At 33.6% G+C, this 21,086-nt stretch overlaps 1 protein-coding gene across 4 annotated transcripts in view; it reads right to left on the reverse strand.

Moving 5' to 3' along the window:
• The window catches only part of USP15 (ubiquitin specific peptidase 15), a 148,738-nt gene that overhangs the window by 75,348 nt on the left and 52,304 nt on the right, over window positions 1-21,086 (reverse strand). For all 4 annotated transcript variants that reach the window (XM_012510467.2, XM_012510466.2, XM_030822316.1 and 1 more), the window contains 3 exons: window positions 18,218-18,344; window positions 11,331-11,476; window positions 7,000-7,061 (listed from right to left, as the gene is read on the reverse strand). In XM_012510467.2, coding sequence (XP_012365921.1) covers window positions 7,000-7,061; window positions 11,331-11,476; window positions 18,218-18,344 — 335 coding nt within the window. The remainder of the gene's footprint in view (window positions 1-6,999; window positions 7,062-11,330; window positions 11,477-18,217; window positions 18,345-21,086) is intronic.

The raw sequence follows: 21,086 nt of genomic DNA on the forward strand, positions 1-21,086 counted from the left end.
CACCACCCCTGGCTAATTTTTGTATTTTTAGTGGAGATGGGGTTTCACCATGTTGGCCAGGCTGGTCTTGAACTCCTAGCCTCAAGTGATCCACCCACCTTGGCCTCCCAAAGTGCTAGGATTATAGGCGTGAGCACTGTGCCTGACCAGAAAACTTTTGAGTGAGTATTTTTTGGGTAGGTTCTTAGATTTCTAATACAGACTTTGAGTTGTTTTAGGTACTGATTAAAAGCATATACACATACTTTTTTTGTACCTAAATGACTACATGTTTTAAATTAAATTTTACCCTTAACATTTTTTGAATATTTAGCATTTCTTCTCAAGTACCCCCCAAAATTTATGCTTCAGGTGAGGATACACAGTTTCAAATCTAATCAAAATGGGGCCAATACAACAGGACATCAGAGCACTAAGTAGGTTCCTCTATTTTCAGCAGTATCGAACAGACAAAATACTAACATGCGGTTTCACATGTGCCTACTTGTGGTAATATTCTTATATTTTCTTGCTCATATGAAGTACTTAAAATGCAAATTCCTTGGCTAACTATAAAGATTTACATTTTGCTGGTCTGGGGTGGGAACCCTGGATGCCACTATGTGGTTCACATAGTAAATGTCAATAAACATTACTTACAAAATTTCTGAGTGTCATCCTTAGACCAACAGCATTGGTGTCACCTGCAAGCTTATTAGAAATGAGCCACACCCAGATATAATGAATAAGAAATTCTGAGGATGGGGCCCAGGAAACTGTTTTAATAAATTCTACCAGTGATTCTTCTATCACCATATTACAGCTTTAATTATTTTTCTTTGGTATTTGACACCCTAGCTAGGAACTGGTTATGTGCTATGCAACATTATGGACAAATTCCAGGTTAGGGATATATATTAGAACTAGCATTTTCATGCCATCTTGAAGGCCAGGGGTTGTCTTCTGGCAAATGTGACAATTTTGAGGAGTATAAACTGTTCTATATCTTAATATCTTGAAGTTCTTCCTAAGGACCTAAAATTACATGCCCTGTGCTGGAGTTAAATCTGCCTAAGCTAATATTATGTGCTTATAACATGCTTTTCTGTTTTGTTTTGTTTTTTTCCTTTTTGGAGACAGTGTCTCACTCTGTTGCACAGGCTGGAGTGCAGTGGTGTGATCATAGCTCTTTGCAGCCTTGAACTCCTGGGCTCATGCAATCTTCCCACCCCAGCTTCTGGAGTAGCTGAGACTACAGGTGCATGCCACCATACCTGGCTAATTTTTGTATTATTTTTTGTAGAGACAGGGTCTTGTTATGTTGCACAGAGTCATCTTGAACTCCTGGGCTCAAGTGATCCTCCTCCTCTGGCCTCCCAAAATGCTAGGATTACAGGTGTGAGCCACCTTGCTCAGCCTAAAATGTGCTTTTCAATGAACACTGAGGCATTCTTTTTTTTTTTTTTTTTTTGAGATGGAGTCTCACTCTATCACCCAGGCTGGAGTGTAGTGGTGTGATCTTGGCTCACTGCAACCTCTGCCTCCTGGGTTCAAGCAATTCTCCTGTCTCAGTCTCCTCAATAGCTGGGGTTACAGGCGCCTGCTACCACGCCTAATTTTTGTATTTTTAGGAGAGACGGGGTTTCACCACGTTCATCAGGCTGGTTTTGAACACCTGACCTCAAATGATCCGCCTGCCTTGGCCTCCCAAAGTGCTAGGATTATAGGCGTGAGCTACCGTGCCCAGCCCCATTTGTTTTTTTTTAAGCCAGTCTTCATCCAGAAAAAAGAATCTGTATCCTTGCTTCAACTATAGAAATATAATATAAATAAATTTAGCAAGTGATACTTCCTCAAACTTGTTTCCTCTTTTCCTATTATCTCTACTCCGATTTCCTTCTACTGTGCTTTTTCTATGTTCTTAAATATTTATGAATCTCATTGTTTCTTTCTCTCAACTGTATGTTTTAAAGTTTTATCTAGTTTTAAAGATTTCACCACTGTTACTATCATTTCATTTTTCTTATTTGCTCTATTTACCAGTGATGGATATTTAGCTAGGCTATCTCCAAATCCCCACTACCACAAACTATGCAGCTACAAAGATTATATCCTCAAAGATCTGTTTAAAAATTCCTCTGAGTGCTGGGTCAGAGGGATTAAACACTTCTGATTTAATTAACTATTGACTGATTTACAGAATGACAATATTAGTTTACACTCACATCGTAAGTACACAGATGTCTACACCATACCCAACACTTGGCATCAGCAAACTTTTAAATATTTGTCATTTTGATGGGTGAAAAATTGTATCTCATTTACTTCCATTTTTTTCTGATTACTAGTGAGTTTGTCTATCTTCTCATCTACCTGTCAGCACTTGGCTACCCTTTATTTAAATGTTAGTAACTTTTACCTATTTTTTAAAAGCTATTGCTCTTTGTTTCTGTTAACTTATAGGAGTTCTTAATATATTACAGGTATTATTCCCTTTAGGTTTTAAAAGTTCCAAAGCTGACATCTGACTTTTTAACTCTGTGTATAGTTCTTTTAACAGAAATCCTTAATTCTGATGTAATCAGATCTACTAAATTTGAACATGATGTTCTATGATCCCTATGATATAGTTATTCTCCAAAATTTCTACTATTCACATTTATTTATTTATTTATTTATTTATTTTCAGATAGAGTCTCACTCTGTCACCCAGGCTGGAGTGCAGTGGCACGATCTTGGCTCACTGAAACCTCCGCCTCCTGGGTTCAAGTGATTCTCCTGCCTCAGCCTCCCAAGTAGCTGGGACTACAGGTGCCAACCACTATACCAGCTAATTTTTGTATTTCTAGTAGAGGCAGGGTTTCACCATGTTGGCCAGGCTGGTCTTGAACTCCTGACCACTCAAAGTGCTGGGATTACAGGCGTGAGCCACCATGTCCAGCCTACTATTCACTAAATATAAGTGAATTCATTAAATATAAGTGTTATATTTCTTGTTTAGGTCTTTAATCCTTCTAGAGTTAGCCTTTGCATATAAAGTTGAAGGTAGGGATCTAGTTTTCTTTTTTTTCCAAATAGCCAGTACTCCTACTAAATCTAAGTAATCATCTTCTTTAAGCAACCTCACTACCTAGTTGTGCCACATCATATACCAAGTTGTCAAATATACATGAATCTTTCTGAGATTACTAGTTTATACCAATCTATTTGCCTTTCTTTTGCTAGCATTATGTTTTTATTACTATAATTTTACAGTAACTCTCAATTACCTTGTAGGTCTAGTGTTCCTTCCTTCCTCTTTTTTGTCAAAACTGACTCAGCTAATTCTGGACCTGTATTGGTCTATGCTAACCTTAAAATGAATTTGTCAAGTTTCTTAAAAAAAAAAAAAAAAAAATTTTTTTTGAACAGGAGACACTGATGTGCTTTAAAGAAAACAGGCATTACTAGGTTAAGCCATGTATCACATGACAATCTTTTATTTTCTAATAAACTTAGATTTTTTTTCTCATGAAGGTTTTATGCATTTTTAATTAAGTTAATTTTTGTTAGACTATTTTCTAAGTGAGTTTCTCATGATAAATGGCAGGGGTTAGAAATCTATGGCTCACAGGCCAAATCTAAGCTTGCCATCTACTCACAAAGAAAGTTCTATTGGAACACAGGCATTGCCATGTCTTGACATGATGTCTAAGGCTGCTTTCATACTACATCAGCAGTTATAGTTATGACAGAGACCATATGGCCCACAAAGCTGAAAACACTTGAAAAAGACTGCTGATTTAGCATTAGGTCCCTGGAATGTGGGACCTAATGCTAAATCAGCAGTCTTTTTCAAGTGTTTAGCATGGCACATGGATACATATGTAACAAACCTGCACATTGTGCACATGTACCCTAAAACCTAAAGTATAATTAAAAAAAAAAAAAAGAAAATGTGGCACATATACACCATGGAATACTATGCAGCCATAAAAAATGATGAGTTCGTGTCCTTTGTAGGGACATGGATGAAACTGGAAAACATCATTCTCAGTAAACTATCGCAAGGACAGAAAACCAAACACCACATGTTCTCACTCATAGGTGGGAATTGAACAATGAGAACTCATGGACACAGGAAGGGGAACATCACACTCCGGGGACTGTTGTGGGATGGGGGGAGGGGGGAGGGACAGCATTAGGAGATATACCTAATGCTAAATGACGAGTTAATGGGTGCAGGAAATCAACATGGCACATGGATACATATGTAACAAACCTGCACATTGTGCACATGTACCCTAAAACCTAAAGTATAATAATAAAAAAAAAGTAAAAAAAAAAAAAAAAGAAATTAAACTGTATTAAACTATAAAAAAAAAGAAATAAAGAAGTTACTCATTGGAAAAAAAAAAAAGACTGCTGATTTCTTGGTATAGAAAAAACAACTTTTTATAAATTAATCTTATATTAGACAACCTTGCTGAATTTTCTCAGTTCTAGCAGTTTGCTGACTGTTTTGGATTTTATACAAATGGCTATATCATATATGAATAGTGAACTTTATTTCTTCTTTCTTATCTCCTACTCTTATTTAAATTGTGCTCAAAATTTCTCAATGAAATATAACTTTTGCTATAGACTTGAGGTACACAGGCTGTATCAAGTTAAAATTTCCCTTTATTCTTAGTTTTCTGAGAATCTTTTCATACGCAGGTGCAAATTTTTTTCTGTATTCTAGTAAATTATTATTTGGCAATTTATGACATATTACTGTATAGCATTTCTTACATTGCATAGGGAATGGATATTTAACTTTTCTATGCTTTACTATATGGCATCCTTATTCGACTAGTAGATTCAGTGAAAAATAGGACTCTTAATTGTACTTTTGTCATCTCTAGTACAGCATCTGCATTCACCAATATTTACTGCATGAGTATGGTGTGTTGGGTATTACATAGGTAATTGTGTTTTCTTTCACACAAAGCCAAGTACTACAGTTGTTGGAATAAATAAAAATGATATTGTGCTATTAGGGAATAAAAGAAAATATAAAATTAGTCTTATCTTTTGGGCAAAAATCAGTCATTTTAAGTAGAAATGATTTTTCAATCTTTAGAACTCATGGATTTTTTTTTAATATTAATCCACAAACAATTTTGTAATTTCAAAAATAATTTAAAGATATAGCAAGTACATAGCAATCTAAACATTTAGGAAACAACAGCGGTTCTGTTTTGAAGACTAAAAGTAAATGTTCACAAAAAAATATTCCTATCTAAACATCAGTTATGAAATCTACATAATTCAACCCACATGCTTTTAATATTAACATCTTCTTAATAAAAGTTCTACTTTTGGCCGGGCATGGTGGCTCACGCCTGTAGTCCCAGCACTTTGGGAGGCCGAGGTGGGTGGATCACGAGGTCAGGAGATCAAGACCATCCTGGCTAACACGGTGAAACCTCGTCTCTACCAAAAATACAAAAAAATTAGCCAGGCGTGGTGGCAGGCACCTGTAGTCCCAGCTACTCGGGAGGCTGAGGCAGGAGAATGGCGTGCACCCGGGAGGCAGAGCTTGCAGTGAGCCGAGATCACGCCACTGCACTCTAGCCTGGGCGACAGAGCAAGACTCCATGTCAAAAAAAAAAAAAAAAAAGTTCTACTTTTATACTAAGTTCTACCCTGTACTACATCCAACTAAGTAGGGTAAGAATAAAAATCACCTCCATGTAATTAACATATTTAGGTGCCTTCTCATGATATTTTTAAATGAAAAAAAAAAAAAACTTCACGTCAGATAAAAAGGATAGAAAACCACTTATAAAAGGTACATTGTATTTTATTTTATTTATTTATATATTTATTTATTTTTTGGAGAAAGTCGCACTCTGTTGCCCAGGCTGGAAGTACAGCAGCACGATCTCAGCTCATTGCAACCTCTGCCTCCTGGGTTCAAGTGATTCTCGTGCCTCAGCCTCCCAAGTGGCTGGGATTACAGGGATGCATCACCACTCCCGGCTAATTTTTGTATTTTTAGTAAAGATGGGGTTTCACCATGTTGGCCAGGCTGGTCTTGGCCTCCCAAAGTGCTGGGATTACAGGGATGTGCCACTGCGCCCAGAGGGCATTGTAGTTTTAAATAAAATAAAGTAGCAGATTTTTTTATTTGCTTGGTTAAAATGTACTAAATTGTTATTAATTTTTTAAAAATATCATTATTTTAAGAATTTCAAAATATATGTTCACAACCCCTTATCAGAACATCTGAAATTCCAAAGCTCTGAAAACTTAAAAATTTTTTCACAGTTCATTTGGTGGCAACCTAACCTGAACTGATACAATGCTATTTATAGTCCTTATTTATCCCACTTACTGTGAATATTTGCTGAAAAAATATTAATGTGTTTGATTATAAAGTGTCCTTTTGCAGAAACAGAAACATTACAGTAAGGGGCGGACATGTACCATATTACTTCTTAAAGCTTTGAGAAGTCTGTATATTTAAACACAACTGGCCTTGTGTTTTGATAATGGAGTGTAGATCTATTAGTTCTAAAACAGCTAAAAAGATTCCTAATTCTTCTTTCATTTACCCTCAAAAATACCTCATATACTCCTCTATCTCTGTTTGTTCTTTTTTATTCTAAAACTTTTCATTTGAATAAGTATATTACTTTCACATCAGATTCATTTTGATAAAGAAATATTTTAAGATACTTTTAAAAAGCACAAAAAAGCTTCAAAAAATTAAACAAATGTTTAATGATTTGACTGTATTAGACAATGCAACTTTCTCATTTATACCATATATTTACACTAGGCCTTAATATATTTGAATTGGAAGCTTTAAAAATACTAACAAACTAAGAGCAAATTTAGATAGCTTATATACTAAGAACAAAATACTCAAATATAAAGAAGGCATGAATTTCTGCAATACACTCCTAGGTTCTTCTATCATTGTGGATTTGATTATCTAACATCAAGGGCTTCAAAATCATACAATAAGCCATAAGAAGTGGGAGCACTTACTTAGGAGTAGAAGGACCCCTTGGCCATGTTCCATCTTCATTTTTCTGTTCTATCACTAATACCTGCAAATATGACACAATAAAAGGGTGTTTTTCCATAACTCTGAAGTTAAAATAACTTTAGAAGATAGCTGGATAAACTCAGAAACTAAAGTAACTCTGTGATTATTTAAAGGAAAACAGTAGACAAGGTGAACAGGTAATCTGCATTTCAATTCCAAAGCTAGGCAGGGGAGACTAAAAGACCTCAAATAACAAGAAATCAGCAATGATAGTGAGAAGGAATCCTAGAAGATAAACCGTAAAGAAAACCATTGGTTCCATTAAGTATAAGAAAACTTAAATCAAGTAAACAGAATATAAATTCCTTGAATTTAGAGAATAAATTTTCTATTTGTATTTGCAGGTTGAACAGAGAACTCTGTAAATAACAGATGCTCAATAAATGTTTGCAGTTGTTAAACATACTGACATAGGATCTTGGCTAACTTATTTTTATGCAAATGCAGACGAAGGGTGACATAGATAATTCCAAATTACAGATTATGTAGAATTTATTTGGGGTTTTGAAATTAGTGTGTATTTACATTATCACAATGGAAATTATAGAATCTTTAAATATACAAATGATAGAGTCCCATTTATAAGAATCAGACTGAAGTTCTCTGTTACAGCATGGATGAGGCAGACAGAAATCACCTCTAATAAATAAAAAGTATAGGCTTAGGGAGAGCTATAGTTTATTTTAAAACACCCTAACATCTTTCCTTATATCTTCCAGTCTAATAAGTCTTTCTAGTTTTTGCTATGGATTAGTCTGTGCAAAGAAGAAAAACTTAGCAAAAATAATTAAATTAGCAAAGGAAATATGTGATAATACCAACAAAAAGTTAAAATCTACAATTTCCATTGAAAAACTGTAATACAGACAATATGACGTGAAGTAAATCCAAGGCATTATAAATTTGAATACATTTCATTTACTGTTTCATTGTCATTTTCTTAAAGTTGCAATTTCATAACCTACTCTACATGCACTTAGTAATATATTTTTGTGAACTATATGTTTCCAGGCCATGTACAAATTGGCATTTAGAGCCTAGCTATGTAAAATGTAAGCATGTTTCAGAGTGTATGTAACAATAAAATGTTGATTTAAAAAAAATTCATGAAATCTTGTTAAAAGAGATGCTAATTAAAATATTAAAGTTAGTTTTAAAAAATCTTATTTCACACACTAAAAAGTGTATTTTTACCATATAAAAAATAATTGTACCATGTACCTAATATACTGATCCCTTCCTGATCACATTCCTCTCCCTACCTACTAGAGACAAGTAATCACTGTCTCAATTTTCTGATTTTCATTCCGATACAGTTTTACAAATTTTTAAAGATTTACAAAGTAGAATTTAGAGAGTGATTTTTAACTCCTCAAGAATGTTTTGCTTTATTGCAATTTATACAAGAGTAAGTTACATATTAACTATATGTATAAATATACATATAAACTTTACAATCATTTAAGGACTTAAATCAGTTTTAAAACAAGAGATTTTAGCTATAGAAGATTTCAAAGTTATGCATTTAATATAATTTAATACTTAATATAATTTAATATAATTATAAATAATTATAAATATTTAACCATAATGCCTAACAGTATTTATACTTAAAATTCCATGTTTTAAAAACCACAAATACTAATGCTGAAGGCCATCAGAAATATTAAAATTCAGTCCTTTATTCAAGTGCATCATTTTCTGAATAAAATTTTGTAATAGTTAAAACTTTAACTCAAAATAAAAATATTTTTGAAAAGATTTCAAAATTAAAATTAAACCCACACAAAAAGGAGAGAAGAAATGCTTCACATTTTGGGAGGCAAACTCTTCAATAATATGTCTTTGTTTTATTTTCTAGTGAGGATACTTTCAATTTAAGTATTAAAAAAATAAGGTCCAGGAGAGGGTTTAGTTCATTTATCTTCTCTGGCTGAAGAATTATTATAAAATCTGAAAAATTTAATGAATATTCTTTGAAACATTTCTGTTTTTAAAGGTCAAGTCCTGAAGCATAGTTAATCTTATTATTTTCTCATCTGCCATCTGATAAATACATACCTATCAAGAACATCAAATTATTTAACTTCTCTAAGTCTCAGTTTTCTAATGTACATGATGAAAAGAGTAACACTCATTTCAGAGGATTGCTGAAAAGGTTTAAATAAAGAATTCTACAGATTTCAAATTGTACTTTTGGAGCTACCTCAAGGCCTAATGGATGAAAACCAAGGAGAGAGGTTATGTCTACTGGAAGAGAGAAAGAGAGAGCTGGTTACATAAAAGGGCAGTGTTGCCTAATCAGTGGATTTCCAAGGTCCACACTTCAAGCTTCCATTGGCTTCATTTCCCTTTTAACTGTAATACATATTGGATTTTGTAAGATTTTTCTTAAGAATATAATGACTAAAATAAATCTGAAAATCACTGTATTTTGACAGCCTAGTACAATTCTTGACATATAGTGGGCATTTACTAAAAATTAATTTCCCTCACTTTATCTGAAGTTTTCCACAACTCAGAATCATATTATTGATGTTAACAGTAATTTTTAAATAAAACAAAAAAATCTTCCATTTACCAGAGCACGGGGCATGTTAGGTTCTGAAAATAAAAATGGGGTACAAAGTCTAACCAAAACAAGGACCTCATAGTCTGGGGAGATTAAAATACAAATAACTAAAGCATATAATGAACGATACAAAACAAATATACATAAATCTTTGTGGAAGTTAAGGAAGCAATTCTTTTCTCCAAAGTAGAAACATCCTGTACCTCAATGGATATTGACAGAAATAGGGAAGGCTGAATAGATGATGTGACATTTGAGTTAGAACCTGAAGGACGAATAATCTGATACAGCTGGCCTACATGATGGTATGGGATGGTTAATTTGATTATATGGATGGTTAAAAGGACTTTTTGCTGGATGAATACAGGGACTCCAAAGACGTGTACACCATCAGGCAGATGGAATAACACATCAGAAAGCACAAGAATATGGAATAGCATAGTGTGTTCAGGGAACTATAAGCAGCCAGTTTGGTACTGCTTGAGTATAAACCACAAAACAAAGATAATCTAAAGATGGTGGAAGAGTAGGTAGGAGGTTAAAACCTAACTAGCATGCTGGCTTAAAGTGCCTGGACTTAATTATTCAGGAACCAGGAAAAGTTTATGAAAGGAAGACAGCGAAGTTTACATTTTAGAATGAGTATTCTTGCAAAAACAAGACTGTCCTATGGTTATCTGCTAATAACAAAAAAACGAAGAAAGATTCAACAGACATACAAGAGCCTGGAGCTAGAGGAATTTGTGAAGAGACTATGAAAGATAAGGGCTGAGAATGGAACACAGAGATTACTTCAAGACATAGTTAGAAGATAGAATCAGTAGGACTTGCTGACTGTGACTAAACCTCTTCATTTCTCAATACTTTATTAAAAAAATACCGGCCAGGCACGGTGGCGCACACTTGCAATCCCAGCACTTTGGGAGGCTGAGGCGGGCAGATCAAGAGGTCAAGAGATCGAGGCCATTCTGGCCCATCCTGGCCAACATGATGAAACCCTGTCTCTACTATAAATACAAAAATTAGCTGGGTGTGGTGGCGCATGCCTGCAGTCCCAGCTACTCAAGAGGCTGAGGCAGGAGAATCACCTGAACTCGGGAGGCAGAGGTTGCAGTGAGCCCATATTGCATCACTGCACTCCAGCCTGGGCAACAGAGTGAGACTCCATCTCAAACAAACAAAAAAGCCAAATTGGGAGCTGACACCTTTCAACAAGGGCTGGCAAACTAGAGTTCACTTAGCTTGCTGCACATTTATATAAATAGCTTTATTAGAACATAGCCATACTCATTTATTGATGTATCATCTATGCTTGTTTTTGTGTACTACAATGGCAACCTTTTAGATGCTACTTTATGGCCTGCAGAGAACTGTAATTTGTAACAAAGAACTGTGTAAATAAGAGATCCTCCATATATGTTTACTATTTGGTCTTTCACAGAAAGTTTGCTGACCCATCTTATAATATTAGCTGGGATTTTTTTCTAATTAAAAATGATTTCTTTTTAACAAGTAGATTATTCCCAAGCTCAAGGAGGGAATCAGAAGTCAGAGTCAGTAACCAGCAAGGAGAGACAAGAGATGAGTTTAGAAAGAGGAAGCCAGAAACAGTAGAGCCCATTATATATTGCCAGGATAATTATCAAAGTTTGTGAATCCAAAAACCTTCATGTACAGTAGGCTTAAAATAAACAATACCTGTCCTTGGTATAAACCAGCATCCTGAATGGTGCTGTCTGGTTTATTCAGTGGTTCAAATGTATTACTCATGTATTTGTTCCATAATCTGGTCTCCTTTTCATCTGGAATATTGAAGATTTTTCTTATTTCCTTTTCAATTGTATCTAGATTGAAGGAGGAAAGATATATAAATATAGTGTTTCAAAATACACCACATACAGCTAAATGTTACCAGCATAAAAATTATTTAAAATACTAATAGAAAATCAAGACTAAATATGTAATAAATCTATAAAACACAAACCAACAAAAGGGTTTTTAAGACCAAGTGTGCTTTTTATGGAAAAAATGGTATTTGTACTCCAACAAATTACTTGGGGAATTAAAAATCTCAAAAGGTAAGAGTTCAATCACCTAACACCAAAATACAATTTATGCTACACAGGATAAACTTTAACTTTTAACATATTATAATTCAAATATTTTCTGAGGAGATGTAGGAATTAGAAATTAAAGTATGATTAAGAGATGTTACAGATGCAAAATTTTTTAAGTACCACATAAGCAATTTAAAAATAGTTAATATTAAACTGAACAGCTAACTAGAATATATGGACACAATAAAAAAGAAAGTGCCTTGTTTGAAGGGATGTCTGTATTCACCAAAATTTAGTATTTTCAAGGTAAAGCCATGCCTTTTTCTGATTTCTAAATCAATTTACTTAAATTTCATCTAGTTCTGGTCAATAACTTGCCTAACCAACTCAAGAAAATAGTAATCAAAATATTTTATGATATATGAATACAGAATACTTTTAAATTTTAGAATAGTTGGTTAGTTTTGAAAAAAATTATAAAATATTAAACTTAATAATATGTTCTCTGAAGAAATACGAAAACCTACATCTATCCTACATAATTTAGTCCAATACTACTATCTACTTAGCAGCTAATGTTTTGTAATAGTCTTGTAGTCAGTGAGGTTTTGATAAGGGCATTACATCAGTAGGAAAAAAAGGCACTAATTCAAAATATCAACAGCATTATCTCAAAACTTAAAGCAAATCACCCAGAATATTTAAATAATTACATAAAATAAATATACTGTTAGTACTTGTATTAGTCTGTTCTCACACTGCTATGAAGAACTACCTGAGACTGGGTAACTTATGAAGAAAAGAGGTTTAATTGACTTACAATTCCATGGGCTGTACAAGAAGCATGGCTAGGAGGCCTCAGGAAACTTACAATCATGGTGGAAGGCGAAGGGGAAGCAAGCACATCTTATCATGGAGGAGCAGGAGAGAGTGCCAAGGGGGAAGTGCTACACACAAACAACCGTATGTCATGAGAACTCATTCACTATCACAAGAACAGCAAGGGGGAAATCTGCCTCTGTGATCTAAACACCTCCCAGCAGGCACCTCCTCCAACACATGGGTGATTACAATTTGACACGGGATTTGGGTGGGAACACATAGCCAAGCCTTATCAGTACTGTTTTCTATTTTGGCAGGGTTGTATTTTTTTCTTTTCGTTCTTTTTATTAAAGTGAACATGTATACAGAAACATGCACTAATCATCAGTATCTTGTGATAAATTTCCAAAGCGGACACACCCATGTAAACTGCACCAAGATCAAGAAACAAAACATTACCTAGAAAGAGGATACAGGAAGAAGCCAAGGAAGGGAGCTGTTTTAATCTTTCTATAAAAGTGAATAAATGTTTCCTGAGGGCAGAAATAATTTTTGCTCTTGGCAAAAATACCAAAAATACTGACAAATATAAATAAAATGTCTACTTAGATACAACCACTGTTGACATTCTGATATTTCTTCTGGATGTTTTTTCTATTAATACAGGCATCTGTGTACATAACATGTTATAAACAAATGTGGAAATTTCCTCTTCATTGAGTTTCGTGATCTAATTTACATATGGGGGAACATTACAGGCGTAGGGGTAGTAACACAAAAGCCTTGAGGTGCAAATGTGCTTGGCATGTTTTAGAATAGCCTGGTACATCAATGTGGCTGAAGTAGAATAAGTGAGGTAGAAATGAGACTATAAAGGTACTTCTGTAGGATTATATACACTTCTGTGAGCTATCAAAGTATTTATATTTTAATCTGAGCAAAAGAGGAAGCTATTGAGGAGTTGGGACATTTTAAATGTTCACTTTTGCTGGTAGTGAAGAACACTGCAGAAGGTCTGATAAGGTTTGGCTCTGTGTCCCCACCCAAATCTCATGCCGAATTGTAATCCCCAGTGTTTGAGGAGGAACCTGGTGGGAGATGACTGGATCATGGGGGCAGATTTCCCCCTTGCTGTTCCAATGACAGTGAGTGAGTTCTCACATGATCTGGTTGTTTGAATGTGTGTAGCACTTCCCCCTTTGCTCTCTCTCTCTTGCTATGCCATGGTTAAGATGTGGTTGCTTCCCTTTTGACTTCCACCATGACTGTTAGTTTCCTGAGGCCTTCTAGCAATGCTTCCTGTACGGCCTATGGAACTGTTAAGTCAATTAAACCTCTTTTCTTCATAAATTACCCAGTCTCCAGTAGTTCTTTATAGCAGTTCGAGAATGGACTAATTCAAAGTCAAAGGTGGGAAACTAGGCTACTGCAACAATCCTAACCAAAGTGGTAGCAATAGAAGCAGTGTTAAGTGGTCTGACTGAGAATAAATTCTGAAGGAATTGCTAAGAAGATATGCTGCTAGATTACATGAAGGGTGAGAAATAAAAGAATCAGAAATGATTTTTGGCCTAAGCAATTGGAAGAGCAAAAGTGGGAATTATGGAGATAAGGAAGAATGACAGAGCCTTAGGTTTTTTGGGAAAGGGAGCTTAGTTTTATACCTGAAAGTCTTCTTGAGAAGCCTGTCAGATATACAAATGAAGATATGGGATAGTTCAAACTGGAATTATGGGAGACTTCAGGGCAGGACCTATCAACTTAAAAGATATCAACATGTGGAAAATATTTAAAGACATGTTTAAAGAAATCACCAAGGAGAGGAGGGCTGGGAGAATATGGAGACACTGATATTTTGAGAATATGAAGAAGGTTTTACAAAGGACTCCAACAAGATGCAGCCAGTGAGAAACTGCCCAGGAAGCCACGTGAAGACAAAGTGCTTCTAGATGGAAAAGTAGTTTATCTGTGTTGTACTTTGCTGGCAGGTCAGGAAAACGGAAGATTTCTATACCACCACTGGATTTGTCAATGGCAAGGTTATGAGAGACTACGACAGTAGTAGTACCAACGGAATGGCAGGTTTTGATGTCTAATGTAGTGGGCTCAAGAGAAAATGGGAGCAGAGAAAGTGGTGGCCAGAATGCAGGATGCTAAAATTGAGATCTGGCAAGTGCAGTCACAGGGAACAACAGTCTAAGGTTTAACTATAATAATTGGTGGCTGAGCTTGGCTGAGGTTGAGATCACTGAAGCTGAGAATGGTCAAAGGACTGACAGTGTGTGCTTATTTTTCCACATATTAATTCAACTGTACTAGCCAGTTAATGAAAAGTATACAGAGGTAGAAAAATAATACAGGTTACTCACAAAAATTAGAAATTAAAAAATATTAATACAGGTCATAGAAATTAAATCATATTTTTCAAGAAGTTTTATGTTTTTGGTAGTTAATCTTAAAGGAAAATAAAACTATTATTTTATCTATCTTACTTAAACATGCTCAATGCTCAAATATATCAATTTTGGCAGAAAATATTTGAAGGCAGAAGATTTTGGCCCTGAGAGGTAAATCATTTAGATATGGCCTGTGGCCTGCTATCATTTTTACTACATATCAATGTAGGTAGTACTAGCTGAAAACAGAATATTTTATTAATTTGGTAACAAGAGAAAACAGACACATATTTCCTAATTCTATTTATAAAATTTATATAGCTGTATTTCACATACATAGCTATTTTAATCATTTTCAATTAAGATTTCTTAAAAGACCATAAGGGAAAAATACATATCCATCTTAAGTTTCTTATGTAAATTCTGTGTTTCAAAACCCACTTCCTTTAGAAAAACAAAATCAGCCCAGTTAATATCTCCAAAACGAATATTCCTTTAGCATACACAGATTGTGTAAGGCAGCAATTGAGAGATGAGACTCTGGTTTAAGAGCTCTGCTTACGAAGTTAAAGTACTAGCTCTACCACTTGGTACCAGGGTGAATTGAGGTAGATTCTAAATCTCAGCTTCATTATCTATAAGAGGAAGATACTTGCTTGTTTAACTTCAAACAAGAAAATTCCTGTAAAGTGCTTAAAACATAGTAAACATTCAATAACTGTTAACCCATATGATAACCATAACCATGAAGTGTCTAAAATTCCTGACTTGACTAAGTTTTGCAAATCTTTTTGCTTAAAAAGAAGACTCATTCTACTACAGACTTTCAAACTTTTTAAACTAAGAGCTATAGTAAGAAATTGTGACCCAGGACATAAACATATATGTTGATATTTTGTATTCTAATATCTCCCATTCAATTTTCCTTACTCCCAAAACTGTTTAATGAACCACCAAAATATCAACAATCCAGTTTGAAAAACAATGATTTAATACAGTAAAAAATTATAGCTATGCAAAAATTGGGTTCATATATAATGTTAAAGTACATATCCAATTTATCTAGCATTTTTTTTTTTTTTTTTTTTTGAGACGGAGTCTCGCTCTGCCACCCAGGCTGGACTGAAGTGGCACAATCTCCACTCACTGCAAGCTCCGCCTCCCGGGTTCACACCATTCTCCTGCCTCAGCCTCCCAATTGTGTTAGCCAGGACGGTCTCGATCTCCTGACCTTGTGATCCACCCACCTCGGCCTCCCAAAGTGTTGGGATTACAGGCGTGAGCCACCGCGCCCAGCCTATCTAGCATTTTAAGATATTAGTATATTAATCTATGTTGATTAAAATCTATGCTAGATTGTAAACTTTTTGAAGCAGTGATCCTTTATAAATTATATATCTTCATGACAAATTCTTACACACTTCTTATCATGAGAACCCATAATGCTTGTTTTGAATTCAGAAATTAAATCATTTGCTGATTTTCCTAAGTTTCAAAATACTTAGTATAATAATGTTCTAAAATAATATCTCTGATGGTCTCATATTTATATGTAATTTTCCTATCAAAATGAGGTAGGGAGAGAAGAAAATACCAAAGTTTAAACATAACTAGAAAACATTATTTTAAGAGGTAGCTTCTCATTTATATTCCAATTGGCTATAAATTTCAGAGACGACTCTCTCAATTAATTTTAACAGACTACCCTTGTTAAATTTACAGACTCTTCTCACGTACATATTCATGATTAAAATAATTTTCATATGTTGAAAACTTTGTTTTTAATATGTAGAAATATCTTATTTTCCTGAATATATTCCACAAATCTGGAAATTCAAAAGTCAAGCAATTTATCTGTAATAATAATTATAATAAAATTTATGTATGAAATTCCTTATCTTTTAAGCATTCATTTTAGAAAGATGACTCAATGAGCTTTTTTTTTTGAGATGAAGTCTCGCTCTGTTGCTAGGCTAGAGTACAGAGGCACAGTTTCAGCCCACTGCAACCTCCACCTCCTGGGTTCAAGCAATTTTTTTTGCCTCAGCCTCCCAAGTAGCTGGGACTACAGGTGCACGCCCACTACACCTGGCTAATTTTTGTACTTTTGGTAGAGATGGGGTTTCACCATGTTGAGCAGGCTGGTCTCGAACTCCTCACTTCAGGTGATCCACCCGCCTGAGCCTCCCAAAGTGCTGGGATTACAGGTGTGAGCCACCGCGTCTGGCCAACTATGAGCTTATTGAAACTTAATCTCGAACTTATAAATGTTCTAGCTAAATGAAGAGTGCAGAATAAAGATTCATAACATAATGCTGTATTTTATTTGGTGCAAACATTAGGATTAACCAAGCACTGAGTACTTGAATAATGATACTATTTCATAAAAAATATGGGTTAAAAGGATTTTCCTGCTGTGAAGTGGGTAAGTGGTAAAAGAAAGCCAAATGCACTTAATGAAATTCAGAAATACTTTCATTTACTTTAATGACTGGTTCTAACAAGGAAATCTTATGCCACGCTATAATTCATAAATTTGCTAATCTCTTTTCCATGCTGGGTTCTACAAGTTATGTGTCCTTCTTCACTGTTCATTTGTATTTTCTAAGATCAATGTTATTACCATTAATCTTGTTTTACAACTTCATTTGAAATTAAATACTTTAAAATTTTTTGAGTTGTTTTATGAAACAAAAACTATGTAATTTTTATTAAATTCATAATCATTTATTTTAAAAAACATTTTATTCAATCTATTCTTTACCTAAAATTAAAAATACGTCTTTTAAATAGAAAGAAAACAATTTATATATATTTTAATATATAGAGAGAATTAAGTCCACTTATATTTGACTTACAACTGCTTACGCTACTCATTAATTTGAAAAGTCAATGTGTCAAAATAACGCTAAGCCTGCTGCCTTGGCTAGTTGACTGTACCAAATAATAAACTAGGAGAAAAAAGGAAATAACCAATTGTCATTTTCCATGCTACCTTACCAAGTTTTAATTAAGTTTTTATTTAAAGGTCTATGTTACAAATGACACACCAGCTGCTAAATAAAAACAATAATTATTTGATGATTTTTAAAAAAGCAAAACGGTGCAAATGTTAAAATTCATTTAATAAATGCAAAAGCATACAAGAAACAATAAATAATTTAACTCTAAGACACTGCATCAAAGCTGGAAATCGAACGTCTATATATAAACCCTTAAAATGGTTATCATCCAAGTAGCATATACAAAGATAATCCTAATTAAATATCTAATAGCAATGGTTTAAAAACAAGACAGGATCTTGCATTACCTATTGTGTCAGCTTTGCTAAATCTTCGAGTTACAACATTGTTCATGTTTCCATTTTCACACAGCTTCAATTCTGTGAGATATACTTCTACTTTGCAGTGCTTTACAAACATACCCTGTTCAACCACCTAAAATAATGAAACGAAACAAATCAGTGTCACCTATATCAATATATTTCACTCTAATAACAATACATTTAAAGAGACTTTAGAAAACTGCAGATCTCCAATGAAAAACCAGTCACTATTAAAGCCTGTCAATATATATAAAAAAAGATATTGGATAGTTAAAACTTCAAAAGCAAGAAACCTTTTTGGAAATTTTGATATTTAAAAGAAAGAAATAATCATGATTTTAAGACATTAAATGACAGTTTGGAAAGGCATTCTGTTGATCTATGAAGATACACTAGTACACCATAAATAATTAATATTCAGTATTTATAATGAGAAAGCTTACCCAAAATGACTATGTGCAAATATATACATAAGTTCTCTCTTTATACATTATAATACAAATAAACAGAGTTCTGGTTGAAGATGCAAACATACTTCTTAGCTTTTAGTAGTGATCCCAAGCAGAAAACCTTTAAAAAGTTGTTTACACAATTTCAACTTAATGGCTATATTATCACTGTTACATTAAAATATATCTATTAAAATGATAACTCCAAATCACTGTTGCCAAAATATTCAGCTATGGCTAGGTAACTGATATGTTAGTTTCACCCTACAGTGACTTTGTTTGACCTTTAACTACACACTTAGTAATTTTATGTAGCAATTAAAAGCAAGCTGTTAAGCATGCAAGCCATAAAGCATAAAAAGGAAATATGTATATATGAAGGTCACCTTTTAAATAAGTATAATTCCTTTTGATCTTCTAAAGGTTAACTGTAGGATTTCAGTCATGAATACTGTTTCTGAAAATAGTAATAGGCCTGATATGTGATCCATTAGACAAATATGGCAAAAGGGAGGCTCCAAATGACCGTTGGATATACTCACAAGCTTACATCAATTCAGAAAAGGACTTTACAAACTTGTCTTTCACTGCGTGGAAAAAATTCAAATGCAGTTCATCTAGTACTTATCATCTAATCCAACACACATTTTTATGTTACTTCGTCATATATATTTTCTTAATCATACTTGTTACAATTTTTTTAAGCAGGTAGCAGGCTGTACCTCTCCTTCTGCTAATAAATGTAATTTGTTTTGTAAAACCAGTATGTTAAACGACTGAGATTTGTTTTAAACATCTTAGGCTGATTTACTTCATGGTTACAAATGTAGTAACATTTAATTTTATAAGATTACTTGTAGTTATATTTAAGTAGAGAAACAAGGAATCAAATATTCTTATCAGTAATTTCTGTACTGGGGCTCAATAGCTGAGTAAAATCCTAAAATAAACTACATTAAAGTAGCTACTAATCACTGGTAGTAACTAAAACTAAGGTAAACTGCAGGCCTCATTTTTATGGAAGAAAAAGAAAAATGGAATGACCAACACAAAGCAGGAAAAGGAATAAGTATGGTTAAAAAACAACCCCCCCATTATGATTTATATTGAGGTATATACTTTCTAAAGAGGCATAGTTTTCTAAAAATGAAAATACATTTTCATAATACTATAGATATTTTCCTGGAAAGAACCTGGTGACTTAACTGTCAGAGTTATTGTGAGATCTATGAAAACAAAATATCAAGAATATTTCAAAATCCACACTACTGGGATTCAGAATTTTTCTCAACATTTTTTTCTTCTCTCCTACATTTTACATTGCTAAAACCTTCATCATCACTACTCAGAATACTGCTACTATATTTATAAGATATTTATTTTACTAATTCCCAAAGTAGTGTATTAACAAGGTGTCATTTTAAAAAATATGAGTTTGTTGTCAAACTATTTTTATATGAAAAGGTCATACTATATGTACTATTAAAGCTTGAAAATAACAGCACCATAAAAAGAAAAATAATTAGCACATTTACGAATCAATGTTATAATGGTCACATGTAGATTATTTGCTTATATAATCTCCTTCATATTTGTTTACATAAAATCTCCTTCCTACCTTAATTAAAAATGTATGCATTCAAAATGATGGTCATGAAGACTAACAGGAAGAAACAAGCTTATAAAAAAAGTATAGTTTTATTTACCTAATTATTATAAGTATTAAAATATATATTTGAAATAAGATCGGAAGGGGGATATTCAGAAGTGATAGCTATGTTTCAGTATTACAGATGGATAGTTATAAGGTTTACACTAAATGAATTGTAACACTGTTATATTACCATAAATAAAAAGTGAGTACATGATGAAATCTGGCTGCTTGTCCAAAATTTAAGACTTATGGATATGTAAACATATTTTCATTAATTCATAACCATAATGAAGGCAAAGTCTCTTTACTAGGTATTTGAGCTAAATATAAGTTTATAGAGAATTAAAATAAATAATTTCTATTTGTTCGTTTTTTGCTGTGAATATTGAGGGCATTTTTTACAATGCCATTAAACATATTAAATAAACCTAGTATAGTCTACTCTTTATAGCTGTGTATGAAAAGTTTCATAGAAACTTTACCTTCATTCCAAGTGCCTCCCTCCCTGAAATGGGAAGAGAAATAAAAGTAATTTCTAAAAAAATCTAGTACTATATAAACTATTTCATAATACCAGGCCTCTAACAGACTGACTGACTCTTCTGTAGGAGCTAGCTTCATTCATTTTAAAAGCATTTATTGAGTACCTACATTTGGTGCAGATAAATTAGACCTAGATCCTGGAGTCTGAGTGAGAACAGATAATGGTGAAGACAGGGAAGTATGAAATCATAGTTCTTAATGTGTAAGA

This window comes from Nomascus leucogenys, chromosome 11 (assembly GCF_006542625.1).
Source record: "Nomascus leucogenys isolate Asia chromosome 11, Asia_NLE_v1, whole genome shotgun sequence".
NCBI lineage: Eukaryota > Metazoa > Chordata > Mammalia > Primates > Hylobatidae > Nomascus > Nomascus leucogenys.